Genomic DNA, 25,957 nt, shown 5'->3' on the forward strand with positions numbered 1-25,957 from the left:
GTCCAGTATACCTGAAGGGGCGTCTCCACCCCCGTCATTCTGCCCGGACACTGAGGTCCAGTGCCGAGGGCCTTCTGGCGGTTCCCTCGTTGCGAGAAGCCAAGCTACAGTGAACCAGGCAGAGGGCCTTTTCAGTAGTAGCGCCCACCCTGTGGAATGCCCTCCCATCAGATGTCAAAGAGAAAAACAGCTACCAGCTTTTTAGAAGACATCTGAAGGCAGCCCTGTTTTAGGGAGGCTTTTAATGTTTAATAGATTATTTTATTTTATTTTTCTGTTGGAGGCCGCCCAGAGTGGCTGGGGAAACCCAGTCAGATGGGCGGGGTATAAATAATAAATTATGATGATGATGACTGGATAAGCCACGCAAAGATAGGAAGAGAGCCCGCAGCTTGGCATGCAGAAGGTCCCAGGTTCAATCCCCAGCATCTCCAAATAGGGCCGGGGAAATTTCCCTGTCTGAAACCCTGGACAGACACTGCCAGTCAGTGCTGACAGTACTGAGCTAGATAGAGCAAAGTTCTGACTCCATAGAAGGCAGTTTCCTATGTTCTACATTATCTTGACTCATGATCAAATTGGCAAGTGGCTGTTGTGGCTGAGCGGTTAGGGAACTGCTCTCTGGAGCTTTCCGTGTGGGTTCAAGTCCCGGGAATGTTTCCTCCAAGGTCTCTTGCAACTCTACAGTTTCATAATTCCCAAAGGACAATGTCCCTTAGAAGTAAATCTCTCTGGCTCTCAAATTGTGCAAATAATTTTTTAAAAATGGTTGCACAGATGAACAAAACCTACAGCCAAGCAGGTTCGTATTGGCCTACTCCCACAAACAGATGCAGAGACTTGGCATTTCGATTTGATCCTTTTCCTCTCTCTCCCTTTCTAAAGTGTGCCGTGAAACTTGCCAAGATGGTGGGCTATGTGAGTGCTGGCACAGTGGAATACCTTTACAGCCAGGACGGCAGCTTCTACTTCTTGGAGCTGAACCCCCGGCTCCAGGTGGAACATCCCTGCACAGAGATGGTGGCCGATGTCAACCTGCCTTCAGCTCAGCTACAGGTGAGTCAGGAGCTCTTGCCATAGGCCGCATCGATACATTTGTATGCTGCATTTCCCACAAGCAGATCAATGCTCAAAGCAGTCCGCGTGGAAAAACGAGCTGTCTAAACGCAATAATGATATGTAACACTAAGAGGGGGCGGGGAAACATAGTGCTATGTATTGCAACATTGACCAGAATGTAGATGCAAAGTCATGGGAAAATAATCAGAAACCTCTAAAATGGATCTGTTTTAAGAAGATATGGGAGCAATTTAGTGTTAACAGCCATGTTTAAAGGAGAGAGATACTGAGAAGTCATTAATAAGTGAAATCTCATCAAAATACCGGTATTTTGTAAAGCGAGAATTAGGAATTTCGAGGCACATGTATTTATGATATTTCCCATGTTGGGGAGAGCAAGTTGTAATGAATAATAATAATGAGCCAGACACCATTCACATTAGCCACTCTTTTTATTACTAGGTATCAGGCTACATAAATTTATATGCTTTTTTTCTAAAAGCAATTTCTATTGTAAAATTTAAGGCATGTTTTTCATCTGTAATATTTTGATACTCGTACACTATATTAAGTAAATAGAATAAATTATTTTTAAAAACACACTAAAAGCCAACAGTTAACAGTTCATTTAATGCACATCAAAAATGAAATAAGCATAAAGCTCACTGATACGTCAGGAAATTTTTATTATTATTATTGATGACGATAATAAAAGATGCTTATCCACCCCTCTTCACAAGGCCCAAGGGTGGCTTACAGTTTAAAAAATACAATATTAAAATCAGTTAAAGCTGTTTACAATCAGAAGAGCAGGGTGGATCCTAAAACCACTTTAGATCTAAAAGTACCTCTAGAGCTGATGACATTAGTACCTAGCAGCCTCCCCTGCCATTTCTTTTTAAATTTTTATTAATAAAGTAAACCAAATATAAGGAGCTTAAAAAATACTCTTATAGCAGGTTGAAAGGTTGGACATTATTGAACTTGCTGTTCCCAAAAATTACAAAAAATACCTATTTTTCCATACCCTCCGACATTTTTTAATTCATCAACCCAAGAGTTCACCAATGGGTCGTAAAAATATCCAGTAATTTCATCTCCAAATGCAGCCCCAAAGCTGATGACACTGGTGACCAAATACAGTGGAATCTCGGTTTTTGAGCGTCTCGGAAGCCGAATGTTTCAGTTTTCAAACACTAAAAACCCGGAAGTAATAACTTCGGTTTTCGAACGTGCCTTGGAAGTCAAATGTCTTCCGAGGTGCATTTCTCCATTTTCTCAATGGAATTTTGCCGACTGTCCACTGAGCCTCGGTTGTCGAACGTTTTGGAAGTAGAACGCTCTTTTGGAACGAATTACATTCGGCAACCAAGGCACCACTGTACCTCCCCACCAAATAGCCTCAGCCTATAAATACTTCTTCCAAGTTTGCCTGGAAGCAGCTCCTTTAGGAATAATAATAATAATAATAATAATAATATTCCATCTGGATATAATAATATATATAATAATAATGTACCCTGCCCACCTGGCTGAGTGCCCCAGACACTCTGGGAGGCTACCAACACATATAAAAAATATTATAAGACATCAAACATTAAAAGCTTCCTGATATAGGAAGGCTCTCTGGGCTTGAGGGTGGTGCAAGACAGGTAGAAACAGCCGCCTCCTGGATGGCACCTGCAGCATGCCTCCCGCCCCCCCCCCCCTGCTCTTGTGGAAGGATTTGATGGGTAGCAAAGCCTGGGTCCCGTCTACAAAACTGCGGCCTGAAAGAACCGGTTCTACTGGAGCCAGCTTTGGGGGTGGGGGTGGGGGAGGCGGGGAAGGAGGGAAGAAGTCTTCTGAGTCTCCATCCCCCCCGTGTCGTAAGAAGTGAGTCATGTAATCGCTGCTACAGCTGGGACAAGATTGGAATGCCGATAGCGGAGAGACTTGGCTTTGCAAAAATGTTACCTAGTGAGTCCTAAAAGGGCTGCTCCCTGACTCTTTGCAAATCCTTGGGTGTGTTTCCGAGTGCGTGGGTTGTATCCAGCTAAGTTCCACTCACGTTCAGATTAACAGCAGTAAGCCAGCCATGCTTATTAACATCACAGGGTCCACTCTGAGCATGGCTTATGTCACCCTGTGCTGGGTATTCCTTTGGAGGGGATGCAGTGCCAAAACAGCCTCCTGTTTAACCACCTAGCCTGATAGACATCTTCCAAGCGTGGGAAACACCTGTAGCTCTCTGGATGCTGTTGGACTACAACTCCCATCGTCCCTGATCTTTCAGTCATGCTGACTGGGCCTGATGGGAGGTGTAGTACATTACATCCAGGCTGCCTCAGGTTCCTCACCTCGGATGTTATTACATTTTGCCCCCAACAACAACCCTGCAAGGTGAGCTAGGTTGAGAGATGACACTTGGCCCGAGACCACCTGTGAGCTTTTGCAGCTGGCCAAGCATTCAAACCCATGCATCCTTGGCCCATTCTTGTCGCTCCATCTGATTAGTGTATAATTGGAAGTCAAGGGCAGTTTGACCTGGTGGCATAGCTCTGGGCTAAAAATTTGGGGAATGGGAGAGATGCTGAATTTCTGGGGTGGGGGGAGCCTGCGGCTGTGGCTCAGGGCTGAGGCTCAGTGGCAGAGCATCTGCTTTGCATGCAGGTTCAATCCCTGACATCTCCAGGTAAGGCCGGGAATGTCTGTTGCTGATAGCCTTGTGGGGCTGCTGCCAGTCCGTGTTGGTAATACTGAGCTTGGTGAGCCAATAGTCTGAAACGGTATAAGGCAGCTTCCTATGTTTTTATGTCTGGAGGTCAGTAGTCAGCAGGCCATTTCTCTGTTTGTGTTTATTGGTTTTCATCTAGTAAACACATTGACAAAGACATTGGAGAGTGATTGCCAATCAAAGCAGTCAACACCGGGCTGAACGCAAATGGGCTGTTTCTGCAGCGCAGGTGTGGGGAGCCTCTCTCTCTGTCCAGATGTTGCTGAACTACAACTCCCACCATCCCTGGCTGTTGGCCATGCTTGCTGGGCCTGAGGGCAGTTGTAGTTAAGCAGCATCTGAAGGGGCAAAGGTTCCCCACACCCACTGTACAGGATAGCTCCATGCATTGATATGCTATTGGCTTGCTGCTACTTGGGGCTGAGGGGAGTTGCAGTCCAAAACATCTGGAGGGCATCAGGTTTACAAAGGCTGCTCCGCATTGATCGGAAGTGATTCTTTGGGGTTTTGGACAGGAGTCTTTCCCCCTAATCCTTCTTGGAGATGCTGGGGATTGAACCTGGCACCTTCTGCATGCAAAGCGGATGCTTTGCCACTGAGCCACAGGCGGCTGTTGGAGGGAAGATGGCAGTGAGCCAGATGGACTAAGTATAAGGCAAGCTGCCTATATTTTAATGAGGGATCACTTCTTACGTTCATCTGTTTAGTGGCATGCAATTAAATTTGAAAAGTGTCATTATTTCTCTTCTTTTTAGATTGCCATGGGAATTCCCCTCCACAGGATCAAGGATATCCGAATCATGTATGGAGTGTCTCCCTGGGGCGACAGCCCTATTGACTTTGAGAATTCTGCCCATGTGCCTTGTCCGCGGGGTCATGTGATTGCTGCCCGCATCACGAGCGAAAATCCCGATGAGGTGACTGCAAGTTATTTCTTCTTCCTTTTCTTCTTTTCCAAGTTGTGGTTGATAGTGGGATGCTGAGTTGAGTCCTACAATCCCCACAGAGTATATTTATAAGACACATGAAAATTGTTTTAATCTTGATCTGCTAATAATGATGGCCCCAGCTGATAGCCACAAATATATATTAATAAATTACACTGTTTTGCAAGCTTTTATTCCCCCCCCATTTTATTTTGCAATATTACATCCAGTTACACTTTTCACCATTCTTTACATTACATAGTGTGTGTGGCTGCTGCCTGGCTATAGACTATCTGTGGCATCACAAAAGAACACGGCAACCTACTGAATATAAATGTGGGCCTTTTACTCTTTCCCAACAGAACACAGAAAGGGAGGGCAGGGGCCTGATCCTGCCCCTTTGGCCCTTTGGCTGCCGGGACCCGCTGGGGGAACGGGAACCGGCCAGGCCCTCCCCAAGATGCGCATGGGGTATGCGAGGGGGAGAGGGGGGGGTTGGGGTGGTGGGTGCCGTCACGCGGGAGTAAGAAGAGAGAGGGGTGTCGTGATGTCATGCGGCTGGGGTGGGGAACGGGGGCGCTGTGTGGAGGAGGCCCCCGTATACAGTGGTGCCTCGCTTAACGAACGCCCTGTAAGATGAAATTTTCGCTTAAAGAAAGGATTTTTCTAGCGGAGGTTGCCTCGCTAGACGAATTCATTTTACGAAAAATTCGTCTAGAGAATCGCGGTTTCCCATAGGAATGCATTGAAATTCAATTAATGCGTTCCTATGGGCAATTTTTTTTAAAAAAAATCCAATGCATTCCTATGGGATTCGCTAGACGAACTTTTCGTTATAAGAATAGACCCGTGGAACGAATTAAATTCGTCTAGCGAGGCACCACTGTATATGTATATATGTATATGTATGTATATATATATATATGTACTGTATATATTTTCCTTATTGCACCATTGTGACTTCCCTCCACCCGTGTTCGTCTTCCAATGTTTTTCTTTCCTTTACTATTGTGTTAAAATACGCAAGCTTTGCTTTTCCTTCCCGGCTGCTTCCTCCCCCCCAACCCCATTTTATCTTCACAACAACCCTGCAAGGCAGGTAAGTTTAAGAGACAGCTTCTGGCCCAAGGATGCCCAACTACATTGATGAGTGAGGATTTGCACCCTCTGACAAGTTAAAGTTTCTGCCACTGTGGAGGGTAGCTTGGCCTCTCCACTAACCTTGTTTAGAAAAAGGATATTCTAGCTCAGAAAAGAATGCAGATTTGTGCTAATGATGGGGGATGGACCAACAGTACATTTCCGGGTATCGCTCATTTGCTCAGAGACAGTAGGAAAAGCTCATGAGGCTCTCAACATCAAGACACTTCTTTTATTATTGCTGTTGTTTATTAAATTTCTATAGCATCCTTCATCCGTAGATTTCCGTACGGCAATTCACAACATAAAATTACAATATAAAAAACAAAACAAAATACATAATAAAAATAAGAACAAAAAACAAACCAATTACCCCCCCCCCACTCCCACAACACATTTAAAAGGGCATCAGATGTCAATCAGCCAGAGGCCAGGTTGAAGAGGAATGTTTTCGCCTGGTGCCTAAGGGTCAGTGTAGTCAGTACTAAGCCAAGTGTGGTGCTGATAATACCAAGGTTGCAGGTTCGATCCCTGTATGCAACAGCTGCATATTCCTGCATTGCAGGGGGTTGGACTGGATGATTCTCTGGCTCCCTTCCAACTCTACAATTCTATGATTCTGCGACCAATGGGCCATCTCAGATTGAGTCTGGAGAACCAAAGTTTGTGACCACTGTCCCAGAACCAAATGCAGTCCTTCCCAGGATGTAGGGAGGATAATAACTTGTGTTTCTGTGTTTCATTGATCTGTGATTGTGTGTGCTCCCCCCACCCCCCACCCCCCACCCCCGAGCGTGTGCATGCAGGTTATTTACATGTGAATGCTCCCTCTTGTAATTCAGGGGTTCAAGCCCAGTTCTGGAACTGTCCAGGAGCTGAACTTCCGCAGCAACAAGAACGTCTGGGGCTATTTCAGTGTCGCCGCTGCCGGAGGACTTCACGAGTTTGCTGACTCGCAGTTTGGTCACTGTTTCTCCTGGGGAGAAAACCGCGAGGAAGCCATCTCGTAAGTAGCTCATTCATGGGCTGGGCTGGCGGAATACCCCAGGGCAGAAAGTACCCTTCCAGGTGTTGGTCCATGTCTATATGAATCCCCTGCAATTCTGGAGCTGGCCATGCTATCCCTCAATGGATTGCAGGGCATTCTCTTATATTTTTACAGCAAATAAACCCAAACTCATCTTTTAAGTCAGGTGCGGTGAAAAATTGGCCCTCTGGATGTTGCCAAACACTGATTCCCATCACCTCTGACCCCTTGGGCCACGTTTGCTGGGGCTGATGGGAGTTGTAGTTCAGCAGCCTCTGGAAGGCTCAAGGTTCCCCACACATGCTTTCTGGGTTCTTAAATGACACAGTGTTGTAGCCAGCTCAGTCTTACTCAGAGTAAGTAGTCGCTGTAATGAATGGGCCTAAGTTCGCAATGTCTGTGGGATGCAAATTGTGAACGGGGAACGGAAGGGAAGAAATAAGTAATAAAAAATGTGATTTTAAAATCATGCAAGATCTAGCATGGCACATTACAAATGCTACAATAGGTATTCAAGACGGTGGTTTACCTTCTGCTGCACCCCTTTTCCCACCCCTTCAGGAACATGGTCGTGGCTCTGAAAGAGCTTTCCATCCGGGGGGACTTCCGGACCACCGTGGAGTACTTGATTAAGCTGCTGGAAACGGAGAGCTTTCAGCAAAACTGCATTGATACTGGCTGGCTGGACCGGCTGATTGCAGAGAAAGTGCAGGTGTGGCTTGGTTCATTTCCCGCTGGATTCCCCTGCCCCTAAAGTTCTGGTTTCAAAAAATCATCTGTCCTTAACAACTAGATGCAAGATGCTGTAGCTTCACCATCAGCTTCCCCCTCTTTGCTTTGTGAGATAACTCTCTAAAGCCCTAAACCAGACCTGAGAAACCTTTGGCCTTCCAGAGGTAATAGGACTCCGCTTCACCAGCCTGGGGCACGTAAATATAAAATGTCAACTGGCAGGGAGACTCCCTGTCCCCCCCTTTAAAAAAACAACACCCCCAGTGTATTGTTATCTGAGATGGATTTCAAATGCTGCCAGGCATTTTGTTAGCCAAAAGAAGAAGGGCGTAAATAACAAGCCAACTTGGATGGCTTTAAAAGAAGATTACGGCAGATAAATTGTTGGAGGGTATGGCTATGTTCTGCCTCCACTGTCAGAGGTATCATGCCATTGAATTCCAGTTGCCTGGAATCGCAGGCGGGCAGAGCTGCTGTTGCCCTCTGGTCCTCCTTGGGGGCTTTTCTTGGGGGCTTCTGGTTTTCCACTGTGAGAAAAGGATGCTGAAGTGGAATGGGCCCCTTTGGCCTGATCAAGCTCTTACATTATGCTGTCATAGAAAACCCGGAGTGGCAAACTGTGTTTATTCCCGCCTCTTTCCCCCCCTTCCTTTCTTTCTAGGCAGAGAGACCAGACACCATGCTGGGAGTCGTGTGTGGGGCTCTGCACGTGGCTGACGTAGGCTTTCGGAACAGCGTCTCCAATTTCCTGCACTCCTTAGAGAGGTGAGGCGAAGCCCTTTAGAAACCTTGAAAACGAAACAGGGGAGCAGGGGGTTATGCTGGGTTGCGCTCGTGACTTGCTTGTGGGCTTCCCAGGACAGGCATCTGCTTAGCTGCTGTGTGAAACGGGATGCTGGAGTTTGGTGTGATGCCAAAGCATGGCTTTCCCATTTCGATGGGTGGGGGTGGGGTGCAAAGCAGGGACCCCCATCAGTAGGTGGAGCCAGAGCCAATGATAATCAGAGCGAACAAATTCCAGTGGTTCCCCCCGCTGCCAAGTTTCCCACGGACAAGAGTTAGTTATACAGTCGTTAATTTCCTTCCCCTCACAATAATCTTTCAGGGGCCAAGTCTTACCTGCTCATACGCTGCTGAACACAGTGGATGTGGAACTTATTTATGAAGGAAAGAAATATGTGCTGAAGGTATGTGCCTCACAGCAGATTGTTAAGGGTGGGATCCCGTGGCCGCCAAGTGTAAAAGGTATATTTTGGTGACAATTCCATGTAAATGCGGAATGCAGCTGCATTGATATGGGGTCATTCATTTCTTGTGATTTGCATCCTGTAGACTTGAGAGTGGCTGACGGTAGTTTTTCCTAAAACGGGAAACTGGAGCTCTTTACGCTGCAACATTTTATTGCGCATCCCATTGAGGGGGAGCAATACCTATACAGGGGGCAGGAAACACTGGACTGTATCTACTGCTAGTTCTGCTCAGTGTAGACCCATGGCATGGGGGCGTGAGGAATGGACCAGAGTAACAAGGTCTATTAATTTAAATGGGTCTACTCTGAGTAGGACTGAGTTGGATGCTACCCACTGTCTCTCCCTTCCCCACCCCAAAAAGCCTAAACCAGGTAATGCAAGACCAAAGGTTTCCCAGTAACTTTGGGAGTCCATCTCCATCCCTTGTTCCTCCTGCCCTTACAGGTGACTAGACAGTCTCCAAACTCCTATGTCGTCATCATGAACGGCTCCCTCGTGGAGGTGGATGTTCACCGGCTGAGCGATGGAGGGCTGCTCTTGTCCTACGATGGCAGCAGCTACACCACCTACATGAAAGAGGAAGTAGACAGGTAGCGTCCCGTCCTGTCCCCCCCCCCCAAATGATTATTTTAATGGTCACTGGTGTTGCATTCTGTACAAATTATGCATGCTTAGCCAATTTTAGGGCTTTAAAGGTCAACACCAACACTCTGAATTGCGCTCGGTTTAGAAATAAATGTGTAATATCAAGCAGCAATGGGTGAAAGCATCTAGGACAAAGAGTTGGAAGTCAACTTATTGGAAAAAAACTGTAGGAAATCTGATGTAATTTAGCATTGGTTTGTTAAAAATTTGGCAAACTAGTATTTGGCAAAAGAAGAAGGAAGAAGAGAGTTTTGGATTTGATATCCCGCTTTATCACTAACCTAAGGAGTCTCAAAGCGGCTAACATTCTCCTTTCCCTTCCTCCCCCACAACAAACACTCTGTGAGGTGAGTGGGGCTGAGAGACTTCAGAGAAGTGTGACTAGCCCAAGGTCACCCAGCAGCTGCATGTGGAAGAGCGCAGACGCGAACCCGGTTCCCCAGATTATGAGTCTACTGCTCTTAACCACTACACCACACTGCTCTGGAAGAATAATTGTGCTCGGAAACGTACTGGGAGCCAATGTAGGTCTTTCAGGTTCAGTGTTATATAGTCCCAGTGGCCGCTCCCAGTCACCAGCCTACCTACCACATTCTGGATAAGTTGTAGTTTCCGAGTCACCTTCAAGGGTAGCCCCATGTAGACGTCCAAGTGGGAGATAACCAGGGCATGTGCCACTCAGGTAAGACAGGGCGCAGGCAGGTAGGGTCTCAGCTGGTGTACCAAATAGAGCTGGTAGAAAGCCGCCCTGGACCCAGAATTAACATGCACCTTCATAGACAGCTGTGAGTCAAAAATGACTCCCAGGCTGCACACCTGGCCCTTAAGTGGCACAATTACTCCATTCAGGACCAGGGAGTCCCCTACATCTGCTTTCCCCCGTTCCCTAAAAACAGTACTTCTGTCTTGTCAGGATTCAACCTCAATCCGTTTACTCCCATCTATCCACTATGCCTGCTGGTTGGGATTGATGGGAGTTGTAGCCCAACAGCAACCAGAGGGCCACAACTTCAACTTCTCTATGCACAGTGTACTTAAAAAACAACTTACCCTACCCTGCTTTCTGCTTGTCCTGTGCAGAGGCAAGGAGATTTGTTAGCTGGGGTGTGGGTGTGTGCTTGATCCTGATGCTGGTAGCCCGCAGATGTAAAGCTGGCCACTCGGTATAAAGCAACTCCCTATGTTCCTGTTTAAATTAGCTCTTAGTTGAGAACCATGAGGACTAGAATCTTGTTTTATTTTTAGAGGAAGCGCCGTAGGTCAGTGGTAGAGGGTTTGCCTTGTACATAGAAAGTCCCAGGTTCAGTCCCCCAGCGGGTCTGTTCTCTGCCTGAAATCAGCGGAGAGCTACTGCCATTCAGCATAGTTAATACTGAGCTACGTAGACCCAATGACCTGCCTCGGCGTAAAGCAGCTTCTTAGAGCTCAGCAGTAGAGCTTCTGCCTTGCATTCAGAAGGTCCCAAGTTCAATCCTTGGTATCTCCAAGCAGGACAGGGAAGGACTGCTGCCTGCCTTTCAGTATAGCAATACTGAGCTGGACGGACCAAAGGCCTGGGGTCACTATAAGGCAGATGTTGATGCTGTTTTCATTCTCTGCCTTTGTGCCTCATTGCTTAGGTACCGCATCACTATTGGCAACAAGACCTGCGTCTTTGAGAAGGAGAATGACCCGTCCATCCTGCGTTCGCCTTCAGCGGGGAAGCTCATCCAGTACGTGGTGGAAGACGGAGGGCATGTCTTTGCTGGCCAGTGCTTTGCCGAAATTGAGGTAAATCCCCCCTCCCTTTGGGCCCTGTTGGGTTCTTCCTGCAAGGACCACCTGCGCTCCGCTCAGGTCAAACTTTTGTTGCTTGCGGCTAAAAGCCTTTGCCAACAATTCAAACGGGGATCAAAAGCTATGCAAGGGATCATCTTGTGCAGATGGAAATGCAGAAAGTACAACACGGATGTAACAAGCCAGGATCAAGGATAAAACCATAAGCAATGAAACCATAAGGACAGAAAAGCAATAAAATATTGGATGGGTGCAAATGGAAGCGGGGGTAAACATTCCCCTGCAAGGAATGATTCCTTTTTGCAAAATGACTTGAGGAATGATAAGTACCGGTCCTGAATCTGTCATTGGCAACCACTGTACATATTTGGAAATGCTTGGAGAAGCATCTTCCTTCTGAAAGTCTTCTTTGTTTCCATTCTTGGCGCATCATCACTTTGCAGACTTCACCAGATACGCTCAGTATAAGCAACGGAAACCCAGAAGCCTGTATATCATGGCTTGATCATGATGTGCCTTTGATTAGGGTTCAAGCAATAGGGAAACATGTGAAAATGAGCTGGTTCCAGCTATTGCAAATGCAAACTTTTGCTAAATTTCTCTTTAGCACTTGAGGCCCTTGACTTTCTATGGAAGTTTCCATCTAAGCATTTATGAAATAATTAAATATGGATTTTTGGAACTAGCTTTTTGGTAGTTCAGACTGTATGGGTGGCGGGAAGGAAAGAAAGAAAAGCAAAATACAGTGGAAATCTGAATGCATTGCCTTGTCTTTCCTCGCCTCCCAGGTGATGAAGATGGTGATGACTCTGACTGCTGTGGAGTCAGGCTGCATCCATTATGTGAAGCGTGCCGGTGCGGCGCTCGATCCCGGCTGCATCATTGCCAAACTGCAGCTTGATGACCCAAGCCGAGTTCAGCAGGTGAGGAGTTTGGGGGCAGAGGCAGCTTTTGGAGGGGAGCTGAGAGTCAGTTCCTGAGAACTGGTGCTGAAGGGCCAAGCCAATGTTGCCTGGGACAAATTCCAGCTGAAATGGGAAGTGTTTTAGTGCCCAACAGGCCAGCCTGAGTAGGTGGGAACAGTTGGTGTAGCAGTTCAGGCCTGGCAATGAATTTTTATTGCTGTATCATGAAGCCGCATGCCTATCTTGGATTAAGGAATGGCTAGTATTAAAAAACACTGACATATTAGATCTAGAGGGCTTTAACAATCATTTTGGTTGGCATGCTTAGTTATGTTATGACAAGGTGAAAGTCCACAGAGACTTTACTAACCATGTAATAAAAAGGTCCCTATACGCAGTCTGGTTAAAAAACAAGGGTATCCTGGAAGAAAAGACACCCTGGTGGCTATCGCCGACGGAAGCCATTACAGTAAAAAAAGTTAACATGACGAATTATTGGGTTACATATAAAGAAATTATCTGTGAAGAAGGTAACCAATTAGAACTCAAGAACTCTGAAGAAGAAAAAAGTGGAGTGACCAATTGCTTACAGTACCACCAAATACATGACCTATTCAAACAAGATAAGAAAAAGGGCTTTAATAAAGAACTTTCAAGGTTTGAAAGAGACTTGATAGATAATGACGATAAAACACTAAAATGTTTTTTTAAAAAAATAGAATGGTCAGTGAAGGATGAGGAGGTAAAATCTGCCACGGTAAAGTGGGCAAGAGATTTAGGCCGTAACAGACAACTCTCAGATTGGCAAAAACTGTGGAGGGAAGATCTTAAGTTTACAGCTTGTTATTCAATTAAGGAAAACTACATGAAGGTCTTCTATCACTGGTATATAACACCAAGAAAATTAGGGATGATGTACAAAAATAATTCAGATTGATGCTAGAAATGTAAGGAGGTGGTGGGATCGAGGTATCATGTCTGGTGGACTTGTAAAAGAATGAAGGAATTTTGGGACTCAATTTATAACAAGTTGAAAAAGATGTTTAAAATCTCATTCCCAAAAAAACCTGAGGCATTTCTTTTAGGGAGATCCCAAGAGATCTAAAGAAATTATTTATGTACGCCACCGCGGCAGTGAGGGTTTTGATTGCCCAGAATTGGAAAAGCGAGGCGATACCATCAATAAAAGATTGGCAGATCAAACTGATTGAATATGCTGAGATGGATAAACTGATGGGACAGACAAGGGATCAAGCGAAAGAAAAATTTAGCAAAGATTGGAATACATTTAAACAATACCTGAAAGACCACTGCGGAGAATTAAAATTTTTGCCTGGTTTAGATTAACTCTTGTAATGAGAAACATCAAAAAGTAGCAGATAAGCTGGTTACCAGCAATCTGGATTCACAATGATAGGCATCCAACCAAGACGTTTAAAAGAACCAAGTAATTGTGTCTTTGTTGGTCTCCCAAGGCTGAGTTCCACACGGGGGCCTTGCCGCAGATCCAGAGCACGGCGCTCCGGGGAGAGAAACTCCACCGCGTCTTCCACTATGTCCTTGACAACCTCGTGAATGTCATGAATGGATACTGCCTTCCGGAGCCCTTCTATGGCTGCAAGGTACCACTGGCACCTCCCCACCCCCGTTGTGTGCAATGGGGGCTTCAAAACTTTGTGATACAGATGCCCCCGCCCACCCCGTGTTCTTAACTCTCTCTCTATATATATTTAAATCCTCCCATTGGAATAAGTGTTTGCATATTGTGATTTGCATGTTATTCGCTATTTGCAAAACTCTTGCGGCAGCGTTTGAATTTTCGAGGGGGAGTGGGGGAAGGTTTTGGGGGAGGGGGTGCTGAAAATAATCTCTGAGAAGTTACCTGCCTTTAAATTTCTGCTTATTAGTAAATGAGTGTAAAAATATAATACAATACACATCTCTTTTTTTTTAAATACTGTATGGTTCTCGGAGCGCTTAGCTTTGGAAGCCATGACAGTTAAACAGGGTTTGAAACAGGCTCAATGCATTTATTTTTTAATTATAAAATATAATGCATGCAACCTGTAAATCACACATAATGTGTTCAGGTGCTCGATATAAATTATTGCATATGTCTCAAGGCATCTCTTACAATGTTGAGAATTGTCTCCGAGAATTCTCAAGCCATTTATTTTCATTGATACATAAATAATTATACATAGGTAATATGTATTTATGGTCGGCCTCCGTATGTCTCGGGAGACAATGGAAGAGTGCGCCTTCAGGGGTAAAGTCAAACAGCTGGGGAGTTACAGCGTCTGCTGTGGCAGTAGCGACCGATACTGGAGAGACGTGTTTTATTGCAGTGGGGGCAGATGAAGACACCCGGTTGTGCTGCTACAGATTCACCATGGCATTTCTCCGTTTATTTATTTTATTAGAAATACAATTCCTGCTTTGGGAAGCACAACAAACAGGTTTTGAAACGGATTTTTATTTGTAATATGTTTTACAGCCAGCTGGGCAGGGTATAAATATGATGATGTTGATGGTTTATTTAAACTACAAAACACAGTGTATACAATCTGCAAACCACACATAATACACAGACATGCTGAACATAAATTTCTACCTATATTTATAATTGAAATCTCTGTCCTCTATGCAGCTTCCAATGTTCCTCTTCTCTTCCCCCCCTCCTTTTAAAAACCAAAAGAAAAAGCCTTCCTCCTTTTCTTTTTTTGAATCCAGCTGAAAGATTGGGTCGAGCGGTTAATGAAGACCCTCCGAGATCCCTCCTTGCCTCTCCTGGAACTTCAGGACATCATGACGAGCGTTTCCGGGAGGATCCCTCCCAACGTGGAGAAATCCATCAAAAAGGAAATGGCCCAGTATGCCAGCAACATCACTTCCGTCCTCTGCCAGTTTCCCAGCCAGCAGGTATGCGGAGAAAGTACTTTGCCGTGCAGAAGAACGAGCAGGAGGGGCATTTGTTTTGGGATGCTGGGTGGAATGGGACTTGCCAAGAGAGGGTCAGAGCGATGTCCAAAATGGTGCATGCACATTTTTAAGATTACAATTCTACCTTGTCTTTCTTCTGTCGTGGAACTCAAGGCACTATATCTGGGCAGTCTCCCGTCCAGGCACTGATCAGGCCGAGACCTGCTTAACTTGAGCAAGACAGCTTCCTCATGTGCTTTCGGATCCAAGGCCGGGGAATGTTTCTCAGCCCAAGGGATGTGTTCCCTTCTGAGGGGGCGCTTGCCAGGGCTGGGCGGAGCCAGACGGAAAAGTGGCCAGGGCCACTCAGGCAAATTTTACCATGTGTACAGCAGGCTAGTTTAACACACATTCACATGCCTCTCTGTCTCCTCCACCCATGCAAGCAAGAGGCATTGGCAGAGTTCAAGGATGTATTCCAAGCAAAAACCCTGGAGGAGGGTGCAGAGTGGGGCCCGTGAGAGCTGCGGCCTTTGTTGTTGTTTAGTCGTGTCCGACTCTTCGTGACCCCATGAACCATAGCACGCCAGGCACTCCTGTCTTCCACTGCCTCCCGCAGTTTGGTCAAACTCATGTTCGTAGCTTCGAGAACACTGTCCAACCATCTCGTCCTCTGTTGTCCCCTTCTCCTTGTGCCCTCAATCTTTCCCAACATCAGGGTCTTTTCCAGGGAGTCTTCTCTTCTCATGAGGTGGCCAAAGTATTGGAGCCTCAGCTTCACGATCTACCCTTCCAGTGAGCACTCAGGGCTGATTTCCTTCAGAATGGATAGGTTTGATCTTCTTGCAGTCCATGGGAGAGATCCAAAGGCCATTTAACGAGGCCCAGGGGCCCACATTCGAATCATGGTTCCCCACCCCTGGTTTCATGCTTCTCTCCTTCCCTCCCCTAGATCGCCAACATCCTGGACAGTCACGCGGCCACCTTAAATCGCAAATCGGAGCGAGAGGTCTTCTTCATGAACACTCAGAGTATCGTGCAGCTGGTGCAGAGGTGAGCCTGGCGTCAGAAGTGTGTCAGGCTGAGGGCAGAGATGTGCCCATTGGCATAACTGGGAGGGCTATCTGTATGTGGCATCTAATGCAGCATCCTTCTTGTTCCAAAAACTCCCGCAGATGAGAGCAGCCAGCATGCAAGGGCTCTCAGAGCTCCAAAACCTTGCCTTTGCTTCAGAGAGGTCTTACTGAGACCCTGGCTCCTAATATAGTAGGATTGGGACTCTTCTCATCATTGAGCCTTCCTTGGAGTTACTGGGAAGATTTGCTCCATCCTCCCCTCCCTCCCTCCCTCCCTCCTTCCCTCAATACCTGTTTCTATAAGAAATTTACTTGCTTGGCTCACCACTTGGTTGTAACCGGGGTCCCCTAAACTATGGCTTAGGAGGAACATGCAGACTTGGGGAGAGGAGATTGTGGCTGTTTTGTTCCTCCCCAGTCCTTGGTTCCCCCACCCCTACTTTAATGCCCCCCTCCTCCCCAATCAGTGGTCATTCTGCTGCTATACTCAGCTGAACCATGGTTTGACTTCAGCATGTTTCCTGAACTAGGCTTTGTGGTTTAGCTCCTTCCAGAATGATCACAAGATGTAGCTAAGGTTTTGTCGTCCGGTTTATGGCTTTTGGGTCTCCTAGGAGAGTTAAACCCTGGGATTGGGCAACATGCTAACTAAGTCAAACCATGGTTTACTGCAGCATCAAAATGGCCAGCGAGGTACAGAGTGGCTGTGATCTCCACCGAGATTTCCCCTCTGGGAGCCTGCACTCCTTTCCATTTGCACAAAACCGTGTTTTGGCTTATTGTGACACATAAAGCAAGCTGCTGTTTGTTGGTTTTTTTTTCTTTTAAAATCTAGAACATGGGTAGGCAACTAAGGCCCAGGGGCCGGATCCGGCCCAATAGCCTTCTAAATCTGGCCCGCACACAGTCCGGGAATCAGTGTGTTTTTACATGAGTAGAATGTGTCCTTTTATTTTAAAATGCATCTCTGAGTTATTTGTGGGGCCTGTCTGGTGTTTTTACATGAGTAGAATGTGTGTTTTTATTTTAAATGCATCGCTGGGTTATTTGTGGGGCATAGGAATTCGTTCACCCCCCAACAAAAATATAGTCCAGCCCCCCACAAAGTCTGAGGGATGGTGGACCGGCCCCCTGCTGAAAAAGTTTGCTGACCCCTGATCTGGAAAATGAGGACCGGGTGGAGATTCCATTTGTTAGGGTCCATTCCATCTCGACTCTGTTACACCATGCTCTGCTACAAGATCGAGGGATTCAGTCTTGGATAATGGACCCAGTCTACTTGAGTTTTGTCGCTAGAGAGCTTGACAAAGTCCAGAATCATATGATCACGAGGGCTAGCTTGAAAAACTTGAGGTTTTTCATTATAGGTACCGGAGTGGCAACCGAGGGCACATGAAGACTGTAGTCATGGACTTGCTACGACAATACCTGAAGGTGGAAACTCAATTTCAGCACGGTAAGTCTCGCACAGCTTCAAGATGCAAAGTTTTGGTTGTGGGCGGAGGACCCTTGATGGAGGGTGGAGACGGCCAAGGTGTTAGGCACAAGCACAGCGTGGCTATATGCTTTCTTTAATCTTTTATTTTGCAGCCCTGGATAGAAGCGTTGCAAGAAGAAGTCTGGCCACCAGATGGCAGCTCATGCTAAATACAAGTTAACCCCATGCACACTTTAGGCAAAAGCTAGGTTCCATCCGCACCATAATTTAAAGTACTGTTGTACCACTTTAAAAAGCCCCAGCTTCCCCCAGAGAATCCTGGGAACTGTACTTAGCTAAGGGCGTTGTTAGGAGCTGCAGAGTTGCCTGGGAAGAGGGATTGATTATAAACCATTCTGGAAAAGAGACCTGAGTGGAGGAGCACCCACGGCACTTGATGAAAAATCCACGTGTGTTAGTGAACCCAAAATGGTTTGCAGCTCCTGGACTCTGGTGGCTTTAGAAGAGGAGCAGGCAAATTCATGGAGGCACTCTGACACTAAAGACCAGTCGCTGGGACTCGCAAGCGGGGAGAGTCGCTACTGCTACACTCGGGTCCTGCTTGTGGGCTTCCCATGGGTGTGTGGGTATGTGTGTGCGCGCGCATATCTGGCTGGCCGCTGTGAGAGCAGGATGCTGGCCTAGAGGGGCCTCTGGCCTGGTCAGCTGCAGGGCTCTTTTGATGTCCTTCCGTGTCCACCAGGTGGCAGTAGCAGACCGCACAGCTCTCAGTTCTGGATATGTAACGGGGAAACCTCTCCCGCTATCCTCTTCTTGAGAATTGGGAGATTAATTTCCGCTCCAGATCGGTGCAGCAGATGACCTTGTAATGGAAAATCCAGCATTCTGGCTTTTCTCTTAAGGAGCAGTGAATGGGGTAGGTGGCAGGCTAAGGAGGGAGATGAGGTGGCGTTTCAAGCGTCTTCCCCTCGAGGCTCACTTTGCACAAGTATTTGTGTGCAAAGCAGGCTCTGTTTGTTGCGGAGCCTTCTTGGCTTGGCCGTCCTCTGTATGAGCCGAGGGTGCAGCTTGGAAGGGCCATAGTTCAGGGGTAGGACATTTGCTTTCAGGCTCAGCCTCCTGCCTCTCTAGTCAGGGCTGGGAAAGACTCGTGTTTGAATCTTAGAGTTGTAAGGTACCCCCAAGGGTCATCTAGCCCAACCCCCTGCAATGTAGGAATCTTGGCTACACCATTCATAACAGCTGACCATCCAAACTTGCTTAAAAACCTCCAGTGAAGGAGAGAGTCCATCACCTTTCGAGGGAGTCTGTTCCATTGCTGCCAGCCAGTGTAAACAATGCTGAACAAGGCGGCTGGCTATAAGGCGAATGGCTAGCTACCTGGCAGATAAGGGGTCCAGTCTCCGGACACAGAGAGGGTCTTCTCCACAGCAGCACCCCAGTTATGGAATTCTTGGTGCTGACTTTGCTGACATTTGAGTTCCACTTACCTGTTGGGCTCAGGCAATTTCAGGTTGCTAGCTTTGGGCTTGCATCACCCGAACCCCACAGGTAAGCAGAGCTGGGATGTCCTTCCTTGTTCTCGGAAGGAACCTAGGAGGCCTCTCATTGGTCCACCTGACCCACTCTTGTCTACACAGACCGGCAGCAACTTTCCAGGATTTGAGGCAGGGCTCTCTCCCAGCACCAGGAAGGAGGAAAAAGCAAGCTCAAGTGCAGTGGGAGGCAGGGTGGTAGCTGAGGGAAGCTGTTTTGTTATTGCCGTTGTTGCTATTCATTATTACAACTGGGAGACACAAGAAAACCTTGTGGGTCCACTGCAAAAGCAGCCAGAGATCTACTGGTAGATCTACCTTTGACGCTATGGGAGTGCCCTCAGACCTGGAGAGTGGTCTGTGTGGACAATACTGTAATGGACAAATTCTCTGATCTGCTGTAAGGCAACATCTCTATTAAGGCGCCTCTGGTTAAGGATCCTCGGTATAAACATAACAACTTGTATTCTGGCCGCAGGTCACTACGATAAGTGTGTCTTCGCCCTCCGAGAAGAGAACAAAACTGACATGAACACTGTCCTCAACTACATCTTTTCCCATGCCCAAGTCACCAAGAAGAATCTTCTCGTGACAATGCTCATCGTAAGTCAACGGGGTTTTGTGCCTTGGACTTTTTCTAGCCCGTTTGTTGCTCAGAGGTTTGTTTGCTTGTCTGGAGCCTTTTTAACCTCCTCTTCATCCAGAAAGGGTTCCAGAGCCACTTCTATGCAATCAGTTAAAACAAAAGCAGTTCCTGCCTGCAGGCTTGCAGTGTGTGAAAGTCATGACACAAAAGGAAAGGCGGATCAGAAGCATAGATGAAAGAGCACCTCCGGTTCTTAAAGTTAAATAACTCTTAAAGTTAAGTAATTACTGTCTATTTTGCAAACAGTTCAGAACAGGAGGAGCTTGGTGGATCTTGATTATCCCAAGATCTGCACTGGGATGGGGACCCTTGTTCCTACCTCTGGGCTGCATTCTTTCCAGGGGCCACATGCAAGTGGTGGGTGGTACCAAAGGCACCTTTTTACAGTACCTTTGTACTGTAGGCTAGTTTAACCCCCCCCCTCAAACAACCCTCTCCATAGTCCATCCAGGCAGGCAAGAGACATTATTTGGATTTTGAGGACACATTCCACCCAGGCAAAAGCACTCAAAGTACCTCTGGGGAGTATAGTCTGTGGGGTGTTCCAAGGGCCAATCAGATAGGCCTGGAGGGCCACATATAGCTCCTGACCCTGAGATTCCTATTCTTGTTCTGTATCATTCTGTTGCATTGTTGGTCAACCTATCCCTTTCCCTATCCCTTTCGTTCTGTGCACTGGGCTCTAGTCAGACGAGGGATGGGTGAAGAGAGAATGTTAGTGTGTGTGTGTGTGTGTGTGTGTGTGTGCGCACACACACACAGTCCATGGCCAGCAGCTGGGGATAGACTTCCCTGAGTTACTCTGACAAGTGTGCAAGCTTCTGTAAGTCAGATTTTGGTTTGGACGGTTTTTTAAACAACAACAACAACAACAACAATGGAATGCAATCAATATTTACTTATTGCAGCCATAGGCTATAGCATGCCCAAAACACTGACATAAAAGCACAAGCAATTAAGGGTCCCAATTCTCATTTAGCATACAAAGCATAACTGAACCACATTGTCTGAAGGCTTATTGTGATCTAGTTTATTCAGATTAAACAGTTGTATTGGCCATCCATTGACACATTATTCAAAATACCTGCCCTGCTTTTCTTTGCTGGTGCTGCAAAGAATGTATCTAAATGGATATGTATGTGTGTATGTATTTGTATATGCATGAATATATATGAAAGAGAGAGGCAGAGAGATTAGTCCATTCGGGTGAACCATCTGCCCGTCATCTTATTTACAACCAATTGTGGAGTGCCCCTGTCTTTCATTGGCTCTGTCTCCACCAACATCCGGTCTCCCTGTATTCTGCTCCACCAGCCGCTGCTGCCACTTACCCCAAAACAATGATGCCGCTGTATCCATTTCTCGCAAACGGGGGCCTCCCAGATGTTGTTGGATTTCCAGGTCCCAGCAGCCATCACGGCCAGTGTTTAGGGAAGGGAGGGAGTTGCAGTCTAGCAACATCTGGAGGTCTGTGTCACCTACTGACCACCCAAGGCATTGGGACAAATGATAAGATAGCATTAAACAAAAGAAAGAAAGAAAGAAAGAAAGAAAGAAAGAAAGAAAGAAAGAAAGAAAGGAAGGATAGTGCCTCTCCTCTGCAGCTTCTCTCCTCCCTAACAAACACAGCAGTCGGCTCGGATACCAAATGTAACACATTGTCCCAAAGTGCAAATTGGCATCCGTAGGTCTCGATGCACAGCTGGGAAGCTTGAAGGAACATGGGAAGCTGCCGTATTCTGAGCCAGACCATTCTGCCATATAAGTTAGTCGCGTCCACACTGATTGGCAGTGGCTGTCCAGGGTTTCAGACGGGGGTCCTTCCCAGGCCTTCCTGAAGATGCCGGGGATTGAAACTGGGACCTTCTGCATGCCAAGCAGGTGCTCTGCCCGCTAGCTGTGGCGCCTCCCTAATTACATCATATATTTTCTGGGTCGTATCCTACTCGGATACAACATGGAAGTCTATCAGCAATGTAGGTCCATCAATTTCAGCAGGTCTACTCTGAGTAGGACTTAACTGGCAAGAACCTTTAGAGCAGGTGTGGGAAACCTTGGGGCCTTCCGGAGGCTGCTGAACTATAACTCACGACAGCCACAACAAGCATGGCCCAAGGGGAGTTGCTCTTCACCAGGCATCCCCAAACTTTGGCCCTCCAGATGTTTTGGACTACAACTCCCATCTTCCCCGACCACTGGTCCTGTTAGCTAGGGATCATGGGAGTTGTAGGCCAAAACATCTGGAGTGCCGCAGTTTGGGAATGCCTGCTCTTCACCAACCTCTGGAGGACCAAAGGTTCTGTGTTTGGATTTATTTGCTATAAGATGAGGCACTAACATTCCCCCCCACACCTTTAAAAAATAGATCTGAAACATGGGCATTGTACCCCACTTTCCTGAAAAAGGGGAGCTGAGGGAGGGAGAGGGGAAAGCACTTTCGACTCATTTTAAAAATAACACTTCAGTGAAGAAAATGCCTTTTTATGGGTCACGTGGGAGAGTTAACACCAGGATTGATGGCATCAATCATAGTCTGTGTCATGCTTTCGAAGATGCTAATTAATGGAGTTCTCCTTCCCAACTCCCTCATCTCCCCCTTGCTCACCCACCCACTTTTTTTTTTGCTAAAGACTTTGTGGATTCTTGTCATTAAAAAAAAAACGATTGCCAAACCTCAATTTTTTTAAAACCACAGCCCTTCCCTCCCTCTCTCTTTAATAAGGACAGCTGACAAGTAACATGGCTTCCCAGGCAGTCCCCGGGTTCTTTAAATACTAATTTATAAGATATACCTTGCATAAAAACAAAAACAAAAAAAAACCCCTTCCCCCCTCCTCCATCCTTCCTTTCTCTCTCTCTTTTTGCGGTGTGATTGTAAGTAACGCTTGCCTTAAGAATCTCATTATTTGAACACGGAGCCATATTTCCTCTGAGAATTCTGGAGTAGCTTTGAGCCGGGGCTGTTCATTTCTCAAGTAATCATGCCGGCATGATGGAGAGAGAAAATGGCAGCTGTTCGCAGCTCAGGCCTTCAATTTTCTTCAGAGTCCAGTCACTCAAGTGTGTAATTACATGGGGGTGCCGGGGAGGCGTTAGGCCTTGTCAAAGAACCCGTTTGAGGCTTTTTCGCTCGCCGCCTTTGCCAATCAGGGCAGGCCAGAGCCAATGAGAGTGCCGCCACACTGCTTTGTTTTCTTGTTGTCATTCGCTTGACGATTTCTTCTTGCGAGGAGGAAGGGTCTTTAAACTTCTCTCCCTGGTCCCAAACACCCTTCCTTCCTTCCTTCCTTCCTTCCTTCCTTCCTTCCTTCCTTCCTTCCTTCCTTCCTTCCTTCCTTCCTTCCTTCCTTCCTTACCTGGATCACCTGTGTGAGTTCAGGAATTTTTAAAAACGGAAAGGGACTTATTGTCTCCCTCCCTGATAGCGAAACAGGCCCTATAACACAAGAGCCCCACTCTGGACCAGAACAAGGTCCCATCTCCCCACCCCACCCCCAAATCCAGTGTTGATGCTTCTCTTCCCTACAGTTGCCAGCCCAGGTGCCTTTCTGGGAAGCCTGCAAATAGGCCCATGTCGTGGTGGCCTGCAGCATATGCTAGGCAGATGTGAAAACGGAAGCCCGCAAAAAAGTAAAATACAATTTAATTTTTTTTTTAAAAAAAGTTGCAATGTCAAGTGTTCCTGCTGAGTGTGAGCCAGGCCCATTTCCAGGGTGCTCCATTCCACACACCCTTCCCTGCCCTCTTTCAGGACACTCCATTCCATTGCCAGCCACCATTCCGGGGGTGCTGAGCATGCTCAGTCCTCATTTTGAGGATGTTCTCCCCCCCCCCACATCCTCTGCAGATCTTTGAGTTCCCCTGATCCTCCTGTCTTAGGTGTGTGACGGTGGCTGTTTTGCCTACATCAAGGAAAGCTGCAGAGTGGGCCAGGCTGGGCAGGGAACAGAGCTCAGTTCCAAGACTGTAATGTTCCCTGCAAAGTCTCCCCAAGTGTACAGATTTTACATTGGAACTTAGCAACATAGGAAGCTGCCTTATGCCATTGGTCTATCCAGTTTGGTATTACCTACACTGACAGGCAGCAGCTCTCCAGGTTTCAGCTTTACCTGGAGGCCTCCTCTGCTTCCGTATTGTTTTGATCTTTCGCTAAATGTTTTATTCATTTGTTTATTGTCTTTTCTTTTGACCCACCTTTATGTTACAAAAAACCACCCCCATTTCTTCTTAGTGTCTTAACCAGGGGTCAGCAAACTTTTTCAGCAGGGGGCCGGTCCACTGTCCCTCAGACCTTGTGGGGGGGCCAGACTATATTTTGGAAAAAAATATGAACGAATTCCTATGCCCCACAAATAGCCCAGAGATGCATTTTAAATAAAAGGACACATTCTACTCATGTAAGAGCACCAGGCAGGTCCCACAAATAACCCAGAGATGCATTTTAAATAAAAGGACACATTTTATTTAAGGACACATGTAAAAACATGCTGATTCCTGGACCATCCGCGGGCCGGATTTAGAAGGCGATTGGGCCGCATCCGGCCCCCGGGCCTTAGTTTGGGGACCCCTGGTCTTAACAAATGAAACTGATTTGCAAAAACGATACATGTAAAAATACGAGAGACAGTGCACACAGCTTTGCAATTCAAGAAATCTTTAATAAAAAATACTTTAAAAACAAAAACAAAAACCACCCCAAAACTCCAAGGCAGCAGCACTGTGTCTATGGATGGTGCTGCACCACAATAAATAAATAAATGTTAAAAAAATACAATATTTTAATTAATAACTTTTTTAAAAAAAATAAATAGTGATCTGTTCTCTGTCAGCGGCTTGGGCGTATCCTTTTGTGTTTACGGAAGGGGCCATTTCCATAAGAAGGATTGGAAAGCTCCTTCCATTGCAGCCATTAAGCTCTTTCACTTGAGGTCTGTTGCTGTTGTTTTTTGAACCCTTCCCCACTTTTTCCCTGCCTTTTGCAACCTTGCCCGCTCTTTCCGTGTCCGCGGCACTTGGGCAAAACGTTTGCAAATCACTTTCCCCATATTTCTCCCCTCCTCCTCTCCAGGACCAGCTGTGCGGACGAGATCCGACCTTGACGGACGAGCTCATTAACATCTTGACGGAGTTGACCCAGCTCAGCAAGACCACCAATGCCAAGGTCGCCCTACGGGCCCGTCAGGTACCAAGCTGTTCTTTCCATGCTGGGGGGCTGGATGTGGGTGGGGGTGGGGCCTCTTGTTTGCTTCTCAGTGCAGGATCAGACTCCCCTTTTCACCCTCTTTGCTGCATCTATAGGAGCCTAGGAAGCTGCCTTGCCTTGTATAAACCATTGGTCAATCTAACTCAGCATTGTCTACCCTGACTTGCAGCGGCGCTCCAGGATTTTAGGCAGGGGATACTCCTGGCCCCACCTGAGGATGCCAAGGGTCAAACCTAGGACCTTCTGCTTGCCAATTACCCACTGAGCCCTTTCCCAGTAACCCAATCTCCAAGATAACCAGAAGCAGGGGTGGGGGAGCCTTTATCTGCTTTGGGTCTATATCCTCCCATGAAAGAGCTTTCGGGGGGTGCGTGGCTGCATGCCAGCAGCGCATGGGGCCAGAGCCAGTGAATAGGATGAGGGCTATGTTCCAGGCATAGAAAGCAGAGTTTTCCTCCCTGCTTTGCTGGCTTCTGAAGACGCACCTGGTTAACGCCGGCATTTCCCTTCTTTCTCTCAAACCAAGTTCCCCCTTTTTTATTGCTGCGGCGTTTCTAATGGGATTCTTTTAGTGCGCATTTTAATTATGGTTGTTTAATGTTTGGCTGGTTTTCGTATTTTGCAAACCGCTTAGAAATTGATTTTGGCATTAAGTGGTATTAATTAATTAATTAATTAATTGCCGAAGGGTACGCACGCTGACGTACGCCCACACAACCCTTCCAGGCAGGGAAGAGGCATCCTTGCAGTTCCAAGGACAGGTTCTAGGTAGCCAGAAGCACTTTGTGGAGCTGCAGAGCAGGGCTGGGGAGGGGCAATGCCCTAAGGAGTTTCAGGGGCCAGGTAGGGGAGGCCCAGGGGCCACATCTGGCTCCTGGGCCTGAGTTCCACCCCCTTGCCTTAAATCAGGGGTCGGCAAGGTTTACCTCGCCTGGGCCGGTTCACTCCCGCGCAGATCGCT

General features: G+C 46.9%; 1 protein-coding gene across 8 annotated transcripts in view; it reads left to right on the top strand.

Annotated features, from left to right (window-relative positions):
* ACACA (acetyl-CoA carboxylase alpha) overlaps positions 1-25,957 on the top strand; it is a 200,598-nt gene that overhangs the window by 36,600 nt on the left and 138,041 nt on the right. For all 8 annotated transcript variants that reach the window (XM_060268325.2, XM_060268324.2, XM_060268327.2 and 5 more), the window contains 15 exons: positions 886-1,056; positions 4,531-4,692; positions 6,684-6,847; positions 7,430-7,580; positions 8,262-8,365; positions 8,706-8,787; positions 9,295-9,440; positions 11,115-11,265; positions 12,060-12,194; positions 13,652-13,798; positions 14,910-15,098; positions 16,051-16,151; positions 17,542-17,630; positions 19,626-19,750; positions 24,862-24,975. In XM_060268325.2, the coding sequence (XP_060124308.1) occupies positions 886-1,056; positions 4,531-4,692; positions 6,684-6,847; positions 7,430-7,580; positions 8,262-8,365; positions 8,706-8,787; positions 9,295-9,440; positions 11,115-11,265; positions 12,060-12,194; positions 13,652-13,798; positions 14,910-15,098; positions 16,051-16,151; positions 17,542-17,630; positions 19,626-19,750; positions 24,862-24,975 (2,031 nt within the window). The remainder of the gene's footprint in view (positions 1-885; positions 1,057-4,530; positions 4,693-6,683; positions 6,848-7,429; positions 7,581-8,261; positions 8,366-8,705; positions 8,788-9,294; positions 9,441-11,114; positions 11,266-12,059; positions 12,195-13,651; positions 13,799-14,909; positions 15,099-16,050; positions 16,152-17,541; positions 17,631-19,625; positions 19,751-24,861; positions 24,976-25,957) is intronic.

This window comes from Zootoca vivipara, chromosome 14 (genome assembly GCF_965207765.1).
Source record: "Zootoca vivipara chromosome 14, rZooViv2.hap1.1, whole genome shotgun sequence".
In the NCBI taxonomy this organism is placed as follows: Eukaryota; Metazoa; Chordata; class Lepidosauria; order Squamata; family Lacertidae; genus Zootoca; species Zootoca vivipara.